Here is a 17295-nt window from a genome sequence, read left to right on the forward strand (position 1 = left end):
AGGGAAAAACAAAGCATAAATTAGCAATGCAGCATGTTAATAACACACTACAACCAACTCCATTATGAATGAAGGTAGTGAAAAATTCAAAGTCATGCTAACTCATAATGACCTTGCAGAGGTCAAAGACAGGGTGGTGTGATATAGTCATAAAAAGGCAAAGTCATTAAAGGTGAAAAAGCATTCAGAGTCAGCAAAAATTGAAAAACAAAGTATAAAACCTGCAGCAGAATAACTAATCCACACAACATATCCAAAAAGGAATGTTCAATTATAACACAAAATTGGCTTGGATTATCGGTTATTAAACTGTACGATGTGATCAGTACAATAGCAAAGCTAAAAACTTGTGACACCTGGCAGTGCCAAGGGGAAGTAACAGACACGAGTTATTGCCCTTTGTCTATTGGAATTAGACATGAAAAGACAATTTTTGTCTTTTATTAGGGCTAGACTCACACAGTAGTGGACTCATATTCCTATCATATTGTGATTGGGGAACATATTCAATGGAGACCTGATATTGCTTGCAACCAAGTTAGTCATCATTACATGAGCCAACTTTATAAGTCTGTTTATCAGAACCCTAAATATTCAAACCACCCTCTGAAATGAACTGAAACCTTTGTTTACTGACGTTTTCACACGACAGTTGCATAACTCACATATCCAATCACATTAATGGAGTTAAAAATCAAATCAGGACAAGTCACTGTTTCAAAGTAACTTGCTTATGTAAAATATTTGAACATCATCGAACTCCACGATTACAATGATTTCTGAAAAGTTATCTACAGTTCTATATGTTTTATAAAGTACTCCCATATTAATGTGTGTGTGTGTGATTTAGATTTTTAATGTAGCTTTAAAACAAAATCAGTCATATCGCTACAATGTCTGCAGTGTGACAGTTCATAGTGATGTCTAGCACTGGGGCATCATGCCACAGACATGTAGCATGATGCCCCACCCAGTCACATTATCTTGACACCAGGATGCCCAGTCCTAACACTAACCTCTTAATGCTGAGCACCAAGCGAGGCAGCTGTTAATACCAATTTTTTAAGTCTTTGGTATGACTCGGCCAGGGTTTGAACCCGCAACCTCCTGCTCTAAAGACTAGGCCACTGGAGCGGTACTCCCATATTATAATACTGTCCATAAGAGTCATGGAGCATACTGCCTTACAGTGAGACCACCTTTTAATGAAGTACATGATAAACAAAGAACCATAGAGTATACTGACTTCTAGTGGGACCACCTATTAAGTACATCATACAGTACTACCTCATTTTAATGATGTCCCAGAGAACCATGGAGTACTGTCTTATAATTATTAGACCTTATAATGAACTACATCATACAGTACTCCCTCATTATAATACTGTTCATGCAAACCACTAAGTATGCTGTCTTAAAGTGAAACTGCCTTATAATGAAGTAAATGATATGATGCTCCTTCATTTAAATGCTGTCCTAGAGAACCATGGAGTACTGTCTTATAATTATTATACCTTATAATGAACTATATTATACAGTACTCCTTCATTATAATACTGTCCATGCAAACCACTAAGTATGCTGTCTTATAGTGAAACTGCCTTATAATGAAGTACATGATATGATACTCCCTCATTATAACACTGTTAGTGAGAACCACAACACTGCCTAAAAATGAAGTACATTATACACATGATTCTGCTACCACTTGATTAAATGGGATCCATGAACACACTTGCCTTATAAAAGGAACCATATAGTAGTGAGCATCCTTATAATGAGGGTATGCTTTATATAAAAGTTGAGTTAATTCAAAGGATTTTTGTTGGACATATCAGAATAATGAGAGTGAGTAGAACTTGATGAAGAAAGATTTAGGTACTGTAAACATCAATAAACATGTGCATGCATGAAAGAAAGTCTATTCACATACATCTGCCATTTCTTCTTCGAAATTGCACATTAGTAATTGAGTAGAGTGAAATGTTAATGTTTTTCTCTATAAAAGTTATGCAGTGAGATTACCATCTCCATCCGATATCTCTCTAGACTATCAAGGGCATGGCTCCATTGTTCAATGTGAAAACGGAACTCGTCCTCCTGCTGGTTAAGCCCGCTAATTGACAAGTCCTGCACTATCTTGTGCTCCACTTTGGACAGGGCTGAAATGTCACCACAAAGCATTTCATACATAAACTGAAATGGTCTAATCTTATGATACATAACCAGACCAATTATTTCATACATAAACTCAAGCTCATAATTATAGTCTGCAAGTTCACTGACAACAAAATTAGAATAAAATTTCCATAATTCTCTAGTTAGGTATCCTTGTTAGTCTGCTGGGAGAAATTCTCCATCAAATATACTTGTATGGTGGCCACCATATATATCATGTATTGAAAAATGGTATTAAACAACATTATTATACCAGTAACAACTCAGATGCATCCCAAGTATTTGATGTGATGTGGTCATTATAATATAGTCAATGACACAGATCTATACTAAATGTATCAAATCTGATGTTAACATTATTATACCATTAATGACTCAGATATACCCTAAGTATCCCATCTGATGTTGACAGTATTATACCATTAATGACACAGATATACCCTAAGTATCCCATCTGATGTTGACATTATTATACCATTAATGACACAGATATACCCTAAGTATCCCATCTGATGTTGACATTGTTATATCAGTAATGACATTATAATATCGGTAATGAATTAATGTACTCCAAGTATCCAATCTGGTGCAGACATTATTATATCAGTAATGAATAGATGCATTCCAAGTATATAACTTGATGCAGACATTATTACACCAGTAATGACTTGGAGGCACTACTCAGCAAGAACAGAAGTAGAAACTGGAGTATTCACAGTATTTGGTACCAATATCTGTATCAAGGGGAGGTCACTCTATCAAACCACCACCTATGTGGGCAAATAGCTAAAAAGCTTTAGCCTAGGATTGCTGGATTTACGAGGTAGTAGAAAATCTCCTAAAATATTATGATTGGGTAGCATATCTGAAGTAGAAAAATACATAGTAACAATACTGTATACATATAAATAAAGATGTTGCCAAATCTATTATTACTTGTACATTTTCATTCTATTTGAGTATACACCTAAAAGCTGTTTCTGCATCATTTTAAGTTCATTGCTATGAATGCCAAAATAAAAGTCTCCTATGAAACTGACTGTTCTCATAAGCATGCCTCATACATTCAGAAAAGACGGTCAATACTTGCATGACCTTATCAACTCTTGATAATAGATTAATGGCATGGACATACAACCGAGTGAGGACGGTATCCTATTAGTACTCAATCTGACATGTTTTTAACCCTACAGATTTATCAGCTAAAAGCACTTCCTGATGAAGTCTCCTACCATTATTTGCCTCCACACATCTTTTCATGTCCTTGTACAACTTCCTGCTTGCTTCATCCAATCTGGAAAAATATAATATAATAGTATAAATTAAAATATGATAACAATATAAGTAAAAATAAAATAAATGTGTAAATAATGTGACAGTATAAATAAGAACAATACACTGAAACCCTAAAAAGTGAAAAACCTTGGGACCAAATTTTCTGTGTGGATTTGGCAGGCTCTCAATCTCTGAGGTTTACATAGACTTGAAAAAAATGTCTTTTTCTAGGTGCTTGTGAGAAAAGAGAGATATAGGGAGTACAATTATGAGAGAACATCAGTGTATGTTTGCATATGAGTGCACAAAATTAAGAATGCTGTTGGTCTTGTTTATAAATACATTTAATGAAAAATGAGCTAAACAACCATTTCCATTAGTAGAAATTCAACACTAAAAGAAGTATTTTGATGAAATCAATTTCCATTAGTACCAATCTGACACTAAAAGAAGTCTTTTGGTGAAATCAACTTCCATTAGTACCAATTTGCCACTAGAAGAAGTCTTTTGGTGAAATCAATTTCCATTAGTACCAATTTGACACTAAAAGAAGTCTTTTGGTGAAATCATAATGCTGATATGACCAGCCACCCAGAAAAAAGAGAGATAACAACAATTTCAAGATGGCCATTGCGGCAGTCATATTAGAAGTTGAATTGGCACAATTTTCATTTACAACCAACTAGTGAAGCCTTGAAGTGAAACCCCATTGCAATATTACTTTTCGTTCTGGTGGATTAGAAATAATAAAATGTATAACATGGTCACTGTAGCAGCCATATAAGACATCAGATCATCATTTAGGACCAACCAGACATCACAAGAAGTCTTTTCGTGAAAAACACCATGTTGAAATGACCATCCTTTCAAAAGGATCAGCAATAACAAGATTTTCAAGATGGCCACTATCACAGCATTACTGGGTGTCCAAGAGGCACCATTTTCATATAAGACCAGCTACATATCATACGAAGTCTTTCAGTAAAAATAACCATGTAGAAATAACCATCCCTTCAGCTGAAGTATAGATAATAAGATTTTCAAGACTGGTCATATTGATTGTCTGAGCAGCACCATTTTCATTAAGACCAACTAGATATCACAAGAAGTCTCTTAGTGAGAGAGAGCGTCATGTCGATATGACCGTCCATTCAGGAGGAGTAACACTAATTAGCTGACCATTACATACAAATATAAGCAAAGGAAGAAACACATACTGCAAAGAATATAAATACAAGAAATACACCTACTAAACAATTAGAAGCAGCTTTGAATATATTTTTATATTTTGTCTCTTCCAAATCCTTTGAAGCTTCTATTGTTAAAAGGGTACCAATTGTTTTGTTACCAATTTTAAATTATCATGAGTAACAATTATCATTGATTTTGTGGTTATCATAAACCGTAAATTAAAAAACCCAACGAACAATGATCCTGTTGTGGAAACATTAATACATCTTCCTTCTCCTACCATTTAATTTCAGTAACAACAAAAAAATATAATCGTTATCAAAACCATAAAAACAACTAATTAAGTCCTAGTATTCTGGTTCTTTATCAAAGTAAATTTTAACAGGAATAAAATAATCCAGTCATTTAGTTACAATACATCAATGATTACTTACTCTTCAAGTCTTTTCACTTCCCTCTCTAATTCCTTCTCTGCCTACAACGACAGAATAAAGTGCAGATTTGAGTACAATGCATCCAAATGAGCTTTTACCTTGGACAGCATAATGATCAACAGACATGAAAAATACATTAAATACATTTTCAAGGTGTTTTTTGTTGACAAGAATGACTAATTAAAAATGATAGAGAACACTTTTTCATTCATCTGAATAAGAGCTTTCAGTAGTGAGAGTCCCTGCTTCCAGAAATTCCACTTTATGGTCCTAAACTTTCAACAACCAAAAATCTGATTTAATTTCCTAGTTTGAAGAAATGCATGCAAGGACCTAAAGTTCTTAATTCTATGGCTCTGAAAATACCATTGGAATAATTATTTTTCATATAACAAGAGACTCATTTTTTTTATTAAATTACCTTTATTTAGCTAGACTGTACAACACTTTAACACAGATCATAATATAATAAAACTTTATCATGGACCTTAATCTGGAGTGTGGACAGATGGACATTCAGACATGCACAAAAATGCCAGTTTCATTGCTATATAGAGCTTCCACCAAGGCGGGCTATAATAAACCACATCCTAAGCATTATAGTCAATATAGTTACCTCAGTGGTGTACATACCCTATTTTTCTTACAATCCTGTAATTTAAACAAATATAAACTTCTGATAAGCATGAAATAATGTATTAAATCATTTCAGTGTCAAACATTTAAAAAAAATTAAAACTTCAAAATGTGCCATTTAAAAAATTTCAAAAAATTTCTTGTTGTTAACCGAATCGATCTTCAATTAACATAAAAGTATTCATCATCAGCATTCGACTGTCTTTAAAATACAAAAGTGAAAATAATGAGTTACGTTACCATGACTACTTGTCTAAAACTATTTCCAGGCAAAAGAGCATGTGACCCAAATGAAAACAAGGAGAGTCATATGAACACACTGTATGCTTACAGTCTAGGGACACTAAGTCTTGTTTTCAACACATCCATGCCACAGCATGTAATCAATACCAATTTAAGTCCATAACAATGAGGTTTCCCAAAAACCAAACAAACTGGAAGAGAATTTTGTGGTAACAGGTTCATTGCAAATAGTTAGTAACTACAAAGAACACAACTTAACTAGTTAAAAACTAGTTTGGCATAAAATGCAGCTACCGAACTTAATATCATTTATATAAATCCGCAACATATAGAACAAAAAAAAAAGAAACTCCAAGCAACAGGTTAAGATTGGCCCCGTACACAATGTGATAAAAAGATGATTATATGTAAATAAAAGAAATTGTTCTCATTCAATGATTTTGTATCTGAATTTTGAGTGACAGTCAATTGGTACATGCATGTTCACGCAACTATAATTACCACTAACGATAAGGCATCACACAAAAAGCTTGTAGCATGCAGTCACTCATCTAATTCCTATTCAGTTTTACAATATGAGTTAAACTGCTGAGGGAAATATATCACAGTTTGCATTATCAAGTTAATGAAATGGAAACACTACCCTGGAGGAATTTGCGGATGCTTGATGATTCTAGCTTTACAGCTCTCCCTCTTTATAACATGTCAAATTTAATAACACACATTGTTATAACATGCCAAATTTAATAACACACATTGTTATAACATGATTCTGGAGACAACAAATACCAATATGGACCCACGACCAAACCTCATACCAATGTATAACAATATGAGCCAAAATAAAAAAACAATGTAAAGCATAGTGTTACATCTTTAATTCCTTTTCAAAAAACTTATTTAAACAAATTGATCATTCCTGATATACCACAGCTCAGTATACAATGCTGTTTTCAGTATACAATATACTAGTACCCTCAACAAGTTTCATGATTTTAATTTATAACAGTATGTATTCAGGGTGCCAAAAACCTACTTGGTCATGAGCTAAATGCAAAAACTTTGAAATATAGGTCACAATGACCTTTTGTTACAAGCATTTGATACTAAACAAGATGCATACAATCATATAGTTTAATGATTCTTGCATGAACAGAGATTAAGAAATAAACTTAAAATTCCTTAAACCAGTCCCACTAAAAGACAAAAATTCAAATTTTCTGTCAATATCATTAAACAATGGCAATAACTCTTGCTCATTACCTCCCCGTGCCACATCTAGCTGTAGCTCGATTTTAAGTTCAGGAAAACAGCAATGAGGATACTCACATAGTGGGGTTGCTGGAAGGGTTTTAAGTAATGTGATCAGGTAAATATTCTCAAAGAAACAATTACTAGAAAAACTGGTTTCTCCTTTGAATACATTTCCCAATCGTATTAATGTTAGGAGAATAAGTTGTTACTGTTTTTGTAGGGTTTAACGCCATTTTTCAGCACACGATAGGCTATACATAGCGGCCAGTATTGATGGTGGAGGAAGAACCCAGGAAAACCCCAGAAAGAACCACCAACCCATGAGAAGCTACTGGCAAGCTTTTTCAAATACCCACATTGGCCAAATCCGAGACTCAAACCCACGCAGACAGAGGTGAGATGGCAGTGATCTGTGACGGACATCGCTTTAGACCACTTGGCCACTCGGGGCCCCCAGGAGAATAAGTAAAAGGAGGAAGGAATGCTGAGCATTCTCCCTATGCTTTGGCTATCTTTCTAGAGAAGAAAGATTGGATTCTCATCATGAACTATCCAACAAAAAACAACACAACCTATGATCACATGACCTATGACACCTTTATCAGGTTAAGAAGGTGATTACTGAATGTCAAAATTCACTAGTGAATCCAGCAAAGCTAAGAGGCTGTGCTGGTTTAATTGTGTCTGGTGTTCATATGTGCTGCAGCCACAGGACACACCAGATTCAAGTTTTGTCTCTGTGGAACTAAATCCCCCAGTTATAACCCTGAAAAGGTTGACTCTGCATGTCCACCAACAGCAATGTGTCTTGGATTAAAATGATGCATTTGAATGTATGACTCACACAGATCACTCTAATTTCATGAACTGAAATCCTCATGATACAACTGATCTTTTGAGACTTTAGAGTGTATAACCCACTTAAGCCATGAAGATGGGGCTTGTGAGGTGATATCCAGCTTTCCTGACTTCATGGGAAGAAAGAGTTGTTTGCAGTTGCCACAACTTGTCTCCATGTGCTTCGGGTAGTGCTGGAGGGTACAGACAGGATCTTGCATGGCCACTGTTCCTGACTGATCCACAAACAAGAGGTAATGTATGACAACTCTAATTGCCCACTGATGGTAACCAGTTCTTTGCTACAACGCCAGTTGTGTTTTGAGGATCAACAAAAATGATCTGAACTGGAGATACTTAGGGTCGACTGAAAGGACTTGTAACTCGCTCATCCTGCATGCTAAAGCTATCAGGAAACAGGCTATGTACAATAACATCTTCAGCAAGGTCTGGGATGACATCTTGCATTTATCTGAATTGAGTTATGTTATGACCAAACACAGATTCTATTTTGGAAACAGGGTGAGGGGTTTTGATCTATTCAAATCAAAACTGGCCAGCAGATCTGATAGATATTTTTTATGACTGATATCTCCTCTGCCATCTTTTTCTCCTTGTATTGCCAGAAAAATAATGTCAGCAAATTGCATGACTGATGTACTCAAAGGAACAATGTTATTGACTCTGCCCCAGTCTGTGAAAACATTCCATTTTCCCTCATAAGCCCTCAGAATGGAGGTCTTTATTGTCTCAAGATTCTCTCCACATCTAAAGGCCTAAATTCTTCTCCAACAGAACTGTCCTGACATGAGCCAGGCTTGAAGGAGACAATGGTCCTGGCAGGGGTGGAACACCTGTGACAGTGTCACTGTCAGCTTGTTTCTTTACTTAGTTGACTTTTGCAAAATCCATAGCCTATACACATTTGGACTAAATGGCACACACACTAAATGGTACTGATGAAATACATGTTGTACATGCAAGGTACAACTCATGCGTGTTCACAGATCTGGCAACACATGTCAGTGGCAAGGGGAGGTAATGGGCAAGCATTTTGTGCTCTGTCTATATGATAGTCAAAAAAGACAAATGGATTCAGAAGGTAGCAGTTTTATATTCCTAATGTTAATGTGATCACAAAATATATTTAAAGGGGAAACAAAATTGTTTCTACTTGAACCTAATATTGCCAATAAAAATTATGTTTGAATTTGTAAAGGTTTCAGATTTTTCATAGGTTTTACTATATTCTTTATTCTACACAGAGGTGGGTAGTAGATATCATTTGTCACTTGGGGCAGCTCTTTTGGAGAAGACAACATGTGGGTGTGGCAGCCATCTATGTACATGTGAATTCATATATTTCCATTTTAAAAAATGGGGTAAGGCCATAGTCACCCCAGTTCCAACACAAGTATACTAATGAACTTCTTAAATATGGTTTAAAACAACAACAAAAAACAAAACTTTTGTTATGAATTGGGACTAGAATTATATTAGGACATACCACTCCTTTTCTCCTTTACACACCACTTGACAGTACATCATTTGTATACCACACTCCATCTTTGTTTGTCTTTAAATTTAAAAAGATAATAGAAAATCTTCACATTTATAAAAGATAAGAAAATGTTTACACATACTTTATTTTGACCTTCATGTCCTTATTATAATGAAATGATAGTGAAACATTTGCATTGTGAAACCTTCACATTGTGAGACCTTTGCACTGATTGAAACTTTTGTTCATTACTCACAATAGATAAATTATACAACTCTGCTCCTCCTATATCTGTAACAGAGGAATGACATTTTTACCATGATTATGTTTTCTATTTTTGCAATTTTAAGGGAATCTGAAATTTGTATTTCAAATTTAGAATGAGGAACAAAACAAAACCACCCCGTCTATCACAGAACCAAATTTCACCAAGGAAGTCACTTCCATAGGTAGCAAAGAGTCAGGGCCTGGTTTCGCTAAACTTCCAAAATTTTCATCCTCAAGTTGAGTGTTACAATATCTTTCTTACATTGCTTGGAAATGATTAATGTTTTAATAGAACATTTAGAAGGTATCAGGGATTACAAAATGCATGTAATCAAATTTTCAATTTCCCTTAAAGTAAGTAGTCTTTCTTTAAGCCTGAGGAAATTTTCATGCTTTCTTCATGTTTGAGGAATTCCTCAACTTTTTTTTCAAGAATAGAAGGGTTTCTGTAATGAATTTTAATGCATCCTGTCTGCTATCCCTCATCTTCACTAGCCAAGGTTCCGATAACCCCACCTACACCTTGGTGGACCGAACAGCTGTATTGGTGCTTTGTCCTAGCGACATCTATTGGATTTCATGTGTTGCCTCCCTTAGTATGTAATGCCACCTAACCAACAGCTAGTCTGCAGTTTCATAAACAAGATAATATCATTTGGAGGAAAAGGTCTAAGGATTTTATTGTGACCTAAGGAATAGATACACTGCTGTTCATTTTATCTCAAGTGCAAAAGCAGTGAATGGGAGAGGGATCAGTTACCAGAGAGGTTCAGAAAGGGTTTATATACCAATCCTTGCATAGTGTTAGTGCCAGAATAGATATAACTGTCTAGTTTGAAAATTAACTAAATCATTGTATCCCCTACATGCTGTGTTTATCTGCAACTTTTGTGGGAATGTAGAATGGGCCAAAATTAACCAAATCATTGTATCCCCTACATGCTGTGTTTATCTGCAACTTTTGTGGGAATGTAGAATGGGCCAACATTAACTAAATCATTATATCCCCTACATAATGTGTTTATCTGCAACTTTTGTGGGAATGTAGAATGGGCCAAAATTAACTAAATAATTATATCCCCTACATAAAGTGTTTATCTGCAACTTTTGTGGGAATGTAAAATGGGCCAAAATTAACTAAATAATTATATCCCCTACATAAAGTGTTTATCTGCAACTTTTGTGGGAATGCAGAATGGGCCAAAATTAAACAAATCATTATATCCCCTACATGCTGTGTTTGTCTGCAACTTTTGTGGGAATGTAGAATGGGCCAAAATTAACCAAATCATTATATCCCCTACATAATGTGTTTATCTGCAACTTTTGTGGGAATGCAGAATGGGCCAAAATTAAACAAATCATTATATCCCCTACATGCTGTGTTTATCTGCAACTTTTGTGGGAATGTAGAATGGGCCAAAATTAACCAAATCATTGTATCCCCTACATGCTGTGTTTATCTGCAACTTTTGTGGGAATGTAGAATGGGCCAAAATTAACCAAATAATTGTATCCCCTACATGCTGTGTTTATCTGCAACTTTTCTGGGAATGTAGAATGGGCCAAAATTAACCAAATCATTTTATCCCTATACATGCTGTGTTTATCTGCAACTTTTGTGGGAATGTAGAATGGGCCAAAATTAACCAAATCATTATATCCCCTACATAAAGTGTTTATCTGCAACTTTTGTGGGAATGTAGAATGGGCCAAAATTAACTAAATAATTATATTCCCTACATAAAGTGTTTATCTGCAACTTTTGTGGGAATGTAGAATGGGCCAAAATTAACTAAATCATTATATCCCCTACATAAAGTGTTTATCTGCAACTTTTGTGGGAATGTAGAATGGGCCAAAATTAACCAAATCATTATATCCCCTACATAATGTGTTTATCTGCAACTTTTGTGGGAATGTAGAATGGGCCAAAATTAACTAAATCATTATATCCCTTACATGCTGTGTTTATCTGCAACTTTTGTGGGAATGTAGAATGGGCCAAAATTAACTAAATCATTATATCCCAATACATGCTGTGTTTATCTGCAACTTTTGTGGGAATGTAGAATGGGCCAAAATTAAACAAATCATTTTATCCCCTACATAATGTGTTTATCTGCAACTTTTGTGGGAATGTAGAATGGGCCAAAATTAAACAAATCATTTTATCCCCTACATAATGTGTTTATCTGCAACTTTTGTGGGAATGTAGAATGGGCCAAAATTAACCAAATCATTATATCCCCTACATAAAGTGTTTATCTGCAACTTTTGTGGGAATGCAGAATGGGCCAAAATTAAACAAATCATTATATCCCCTACATGCTGTGTTTCTCTGCAACTTTTGTGGGAATGCAGAATGGGCCAAAATTAACTAAATCATTATATCCCCTACATGCTGTGTTTGTCTGCATCTTTTGTGGGAATGTAGAATGGGCCAAAATTAACCAAATCATTATATCCCCTACATAAAGTGTTTATCTGCAACTTTTGTGGGAATGTAGAATGGGCCAAAATTAACCAAATCATTATATCCCCTACATAATGTGTTTATCTGCAACTTTTGTGGGAATGCAGAATGGGCCAAAATTAACCAAATCATTATATCCCCTACATGCTGTGTTTATCTGCAACTTTTGTGGGAATGTAGAATGGGCCAAAATTAACCAAATCATTATATCCCCTACATGCTGTGTTGATCTGCAACTTTTGTGGGAATGTAGAATGGGCCAAAATTAACTAAATCATTATATCCCCTACATAATGTGTTTATCTGCAACTTTTGTGGGAATGTAGAATGGGCCAAAATTAACTAAATCATTATATCCCCTACATAAAGTGTTTATCTGCAACTTTTGTGGGAATGTAGAATGGGCCAAAATTAACCAAATCATTATATCCCCTACATGCTGTGTTGATCTGCAACTTTTGTGGGAATGTAGAATGGGCCAAAATTAACCAAATCATTATATCCCCTACATAATGTGTTTATCTGCAACTTTTGTGGGAATGTAGAATGGGCCAAAATTAACTAAATCATTATATCCCCTACATAAAGTGTTTATCTGCAACTTTTGTGGGAATGTAGAATGGGCCAAAATTAACCAAATCATTGTATCCCCTACATGCTGTGTTGATCTGCAACTTTTGTGGGAATGTAGAATGGGTCAAAATTAACTAAATCATTATATCCCCTACATAATGTGTTTATCTGCAACTTTTGTGGGAATGTAGAATGGGCCAAAATTAACTAAATCATTATATCCCCTACATAATGTGTTTATCTGCAACTTTTGTGGGGTTTGCCGGAGGCAACGAATGGAGGAAACCTTCTGATCTGAATTGTGGCCAATATTATGTTAACACTGACGTCTTTGACTTTTTAAATGAGTCTTCTGAGTTTGCATTTAGCGATTAAACCCTGTTTGCATTATCTTTGTTTTGTATAGCTTTTTTGAGGAGGCCTGAACTTATTTGGCACTATATAACCTGGATTGTGTTGATGTGGCATCACACCATATACAGAGTACTGTGTACATTGCGACTGCATGCTAATGATAAATAATATCACATTAGGTTCTACTACAGTGTACACAGGGTGTAATTAATTAATTAATAAGCTGACCTTCAAAGACAATGCCATTCTAGATCAAGAAAGTAGGGAATTTAATTACGCTTAAGCTATAAATAAAATAACATACATGTAGGTCTCTGCATGATCTTCAAAATTGAAAGCCCAGAGCCATATTTCTTCAGGACAAGCTAGTCAAAGTGCATCTAAAAGGGACTTTCATTGCTCAGTCCGGCATCTATGAAAAGTGGACTTATATTGGTGGCAATGCCATGCTACTTGAATGCTTACTAATACATCTATGTAATGTGGACTCCTAGGGGTGGCAATTTCAATCTACTTCAATGCTTACCAATACACGTAAAGTGGACTTTTCATGGTGGCAATGCCATGCTCCTTGCATGCTTACCAATACATCTGTGTAAAGTGGACTTTTTGTGGTGGCAATTCCAAGCTACTTGTATGCTTACCATTATATCTTCAAATAAAATATTTGTCGAGAAGTCTGAATAACAGTAACTGAGCAAAATACTTACAGCTTTGGAAACCACACTCTTTTTGGACACTGCATGCCGACTGAAGGGATTCCTGTCAAGATAATGATAGAAGATATGAACAATATGGTATGAACAAATTTCCATTTTTGTATTTTTTAAAGTTCTGCAGCAAGGCAGTGGATCTCTACACACTGATGATCTCCCATGATATGCAAAGAATTCATGATAAACAAGACTTTGGGATGCTAAATTTCCAGGTACATGTAGCTGTCAAAGAAGTCTCAAGTTACAAACAATAACTGTATTGCCTAGTGACCTTGAAATCAGTGGCATGCATTGGGACAATCTTTGACAAAATGACTGTTTTATGAACTACGTGTGAAGGCTGGAATTTTTAAAAAATATATTCTTGTTCTGCTTTATAACACCAAACAAAATAAATCCATTATATTAGCTGAAACAAAATTGGGAAAATAAATAAGTAATATTCACATAATCATATCTGTATGAGAAAATGGGAGACTGACATTGACAATTACTGCAAGGTGGAACTAACACTGACAGTATAGGATTTACAGATTATAAAAAAGGCAATGATGTGTTTGATGAATGTGAAATATATAAATGTGAAATAAAGGTCTGACGCAAACTGTAGTGATATCATAGATTATAAAATTTGCAGAACATAAAGCCTTACTTTCTGAATAGCTCTTGCCCATTACCTACCCTTGGCACAACCAGGAGTCACTAGTTTTGAGCTAACCAAGATACTAACAAGGTTGCTCGCATGGCAGGGTGGTTGGGAGGGTTTTTAGGTAATGTGATTGGGTAAATTTGGTAAAAATTTGCTTTCTCCTTCAAATATAATCAAAAATCACATTATATTAGGAGAATAAGTAATAGGAGGTAGGGAAGCTGAGCAACCAAACCCTACCATAGGTAACTTCTATTTTAGAATAGCCGATTCTCCATGTGAATGATAACCCATTCTCCTAAATTACATAAGCAACACTGCCTGGGGTCCCTTGACATGTGACCCTAACAAACGGTGAAAAAGATGAATACTGAAATCTTCTTACCTACAAAATTTCACTGGCAAATCCAGCAAAGCTAACAGGTTGTGTTGATTGATCTAGTTGGATCTGATGGCCATCTGTGCTGCTACCACCAGACCAACAAGATGTAAGGTTTTTATCTGTGGTGCTAAATCTTTGAGATTAAAACTTGAGAAGGCTGATTCTGCATGCCAGCCAACAGCTTCTATTATATCCTAGATCAAAACATCTCACGTCTGAACACAAGGCTCACAGAGATGGTTCGAAGCTTCTGAGCCGTAATCTTTGTGAGGCAACTCTGATCTGGTGATACATCACTACAGTGAGCATTAGACCCATGTCATGCAACAAAGCAAAGGCTTGAGGGGTGATATCCTATATCCCAGCTTTTGTTGGAAGGAAGAGGAGTTTGCTGACATGCCACAAATTGTCTCTTTGCATTTCAGGTGGCGCTCTACAGTTTCATATTTTGCATAGGGTTAGAATTTTAAAGAAAAAGAATTTCCCTGGCTTTCCTCACTGGTTATACTGGCTATTTAAAAAAGACCTTGCATATTTTAGGCATAGTTTAAAGAACCTTTAATTCCCTTTATTTTGGTGTATCATTGATGGGTGTAATATGGGTTATAGAGTATACAGCTTAGCCTTACTTAAGATGTGCACCTTTCGAAAACGTGCTAGCTCCACTTGGTCATTTTCACTTCAGAGGTAAATTGTATAAAAAAAAAGAGCCAATAACTTTTTTTCCATTTTATATATTTGGTAATTCATTCATTGCACTTTCAGAATGTGGTATGGTCTAGTCTGGCAAAATTAATTTTCCTTTTTTTTAATAGCTGCTATGGATAGTGTACTTTAGACTAATTCAAGCTGACTTTTTAGCACAAGGGAGCAGTCATTTTAGTTAGCAGTGTGCTAAGATCAAGTACAATTTCCAAAAAGTACAATATCCAAAGAAATATCATCCACATTACATTAATGTAGCATACAGGTATGCCAACATTCTCTCTATTGCACATGTTTTAGATGCAAACAACTTCACCATATATAAGTCACTCTCTCAAAAATACATAATAACTGGTGAGCGCCCTCCTTAAAGCAGTGCTTGAAAAAGAGCAAACAGGATCTTGCATGGCTGTTGTTCTTGACCTAACTATGGAAGAGAGTGAGCAAGTGACAACTCTTTGGTGACAGATGGACAGTAACATATTGTGTCTACAAAGCCTGGAGCCTGGTTGTGTCCAGAGTACCACGGAACACTCTGATTTGAACTGAAGAGAGTATGGGTTGTCAGAAAGGGCATGCAATTCATGCCATGTGGAAGCTAAAGCTATCTGGAAACATTTCTTGCATGATAGGAACTTGAGTGAAGTGTGGGCTAGAGGTTCTAACTGAAATGACCCCTCCAAAATGGCACCCATACATGTTGGTTGGGTAGCTAGCGAGGTGATGGGACAGTTCCTGAGCTGCCTGCCTCCAAACTTCCTCTATTCTTTCTCCAAGAGTAATGGTGGCCCAGAGAAGGTCATCCAGAAAGGGAAGGTATGACAAGATGGAGCAATGTGGATCGCAGTCATGCAAAACATCATATCAGGTATAAATTGGCCCAAACCATCAAGGTATTGATCAAAGTATGGTGAACAATCCTGGTCAATGAACCTAGCAATCCTGGATGCTGTCTCCCAAACGTGACTATTGCCTGCATTGAGGTGGCGCTCTACAGTTTCATATTTTGCATAGGGTTACAATTTTAAAAATAAAGAATTTCCCAGGATTTCTTCACCGGTTATACTGGCTATATAATAAAGACTTTGCATATCATAGGTGTTGTTAAACGAATTTTTAATTCCCTTTATTTTAATGTATGATTGATGGATGTAATTTAGGTTCTAGAGTATACAGCTTGGGCTCACTTAAGATGCGCTTGTATAAAAAAACTGCACTTCCTGGACTTCAGAGGTAAACTGTAGTAAAAAGAGCTGATAACTTTTTTTACTTTTCAGATATTTTGTAATTCGTTCATTGTACTTTCAGAAGCTGCTATTGCCTACTTCAGCAAAATTCATTTTCCCTATCTTAATAACTGCTAAAGTTAGTGTACTTTTGATTAATTCTGGTTAATTTGTCAAGCACACGGGAGCATCCATTTAGTTTTACTGTGTGCTTCGATCATGTACAATTTCCACAAGTACAGTATCCAAAGAAATGTCAGCCACATTACATCAAAGTAGCATAGTGGTATGCCAATATTCTCTCCATTGTGCATGTTACAAATGCAAACAACTTCATCTTACATACATCACTCTCTGAAAAGTACACAATAACTGGTGAGCGACCCCTGAGTCTGAAA

General features: G+C 35.7%; 1 protein-coding gene across 1 annotated transcript in view; it reads right to left on the reverse strand.

Annotated features, from left to right (window-relative positions):
- LOC149769596 (bridging integrator 3-like) overlaps positions 1-17295 on the reverse strand; it is a 51633-nt gene that overhangs the window by 25867 nt on the left and 8471 nt on the right. The window contains exons 2-5 of the mRNA XM_089949830.1: positions 13930-13981; positions 5079-5119; positions 3411-3472; positions 2026-2162 (exon numbers count right to left, since the gene is read on the reverse strand). Of these exons, the coding sequence (XP_089805956.1) occupies positions 2026-2162; positions 3411-3472; positions 5079-5119; positions 13930-13981 (292 nt within the window). The remainder of the gene's footprint in view (positions 1-2025; positions 2163-3410; positions 3473-5078; positions 5120-13929; positions 13982-17295) is intronic.

Source organism: Sinohyriopsis cumingii, unplaced genomic scaffold, assembly GCF_028554795.1.
Source record: "Sinohyriopsis cumingii isolate HCF-2022 unplaced genomic scaffold, ASM2855479v2 utg003568l, whole genome shotgun sequence".
NCBI classification, from domain to species: domain Eukaryota; kingdom Metazoa; phylum Mollusca; class Bivalvia; order Unionida; family Unionidae; genus Sinohyriopsis; species Sinohyriopsis cumingii.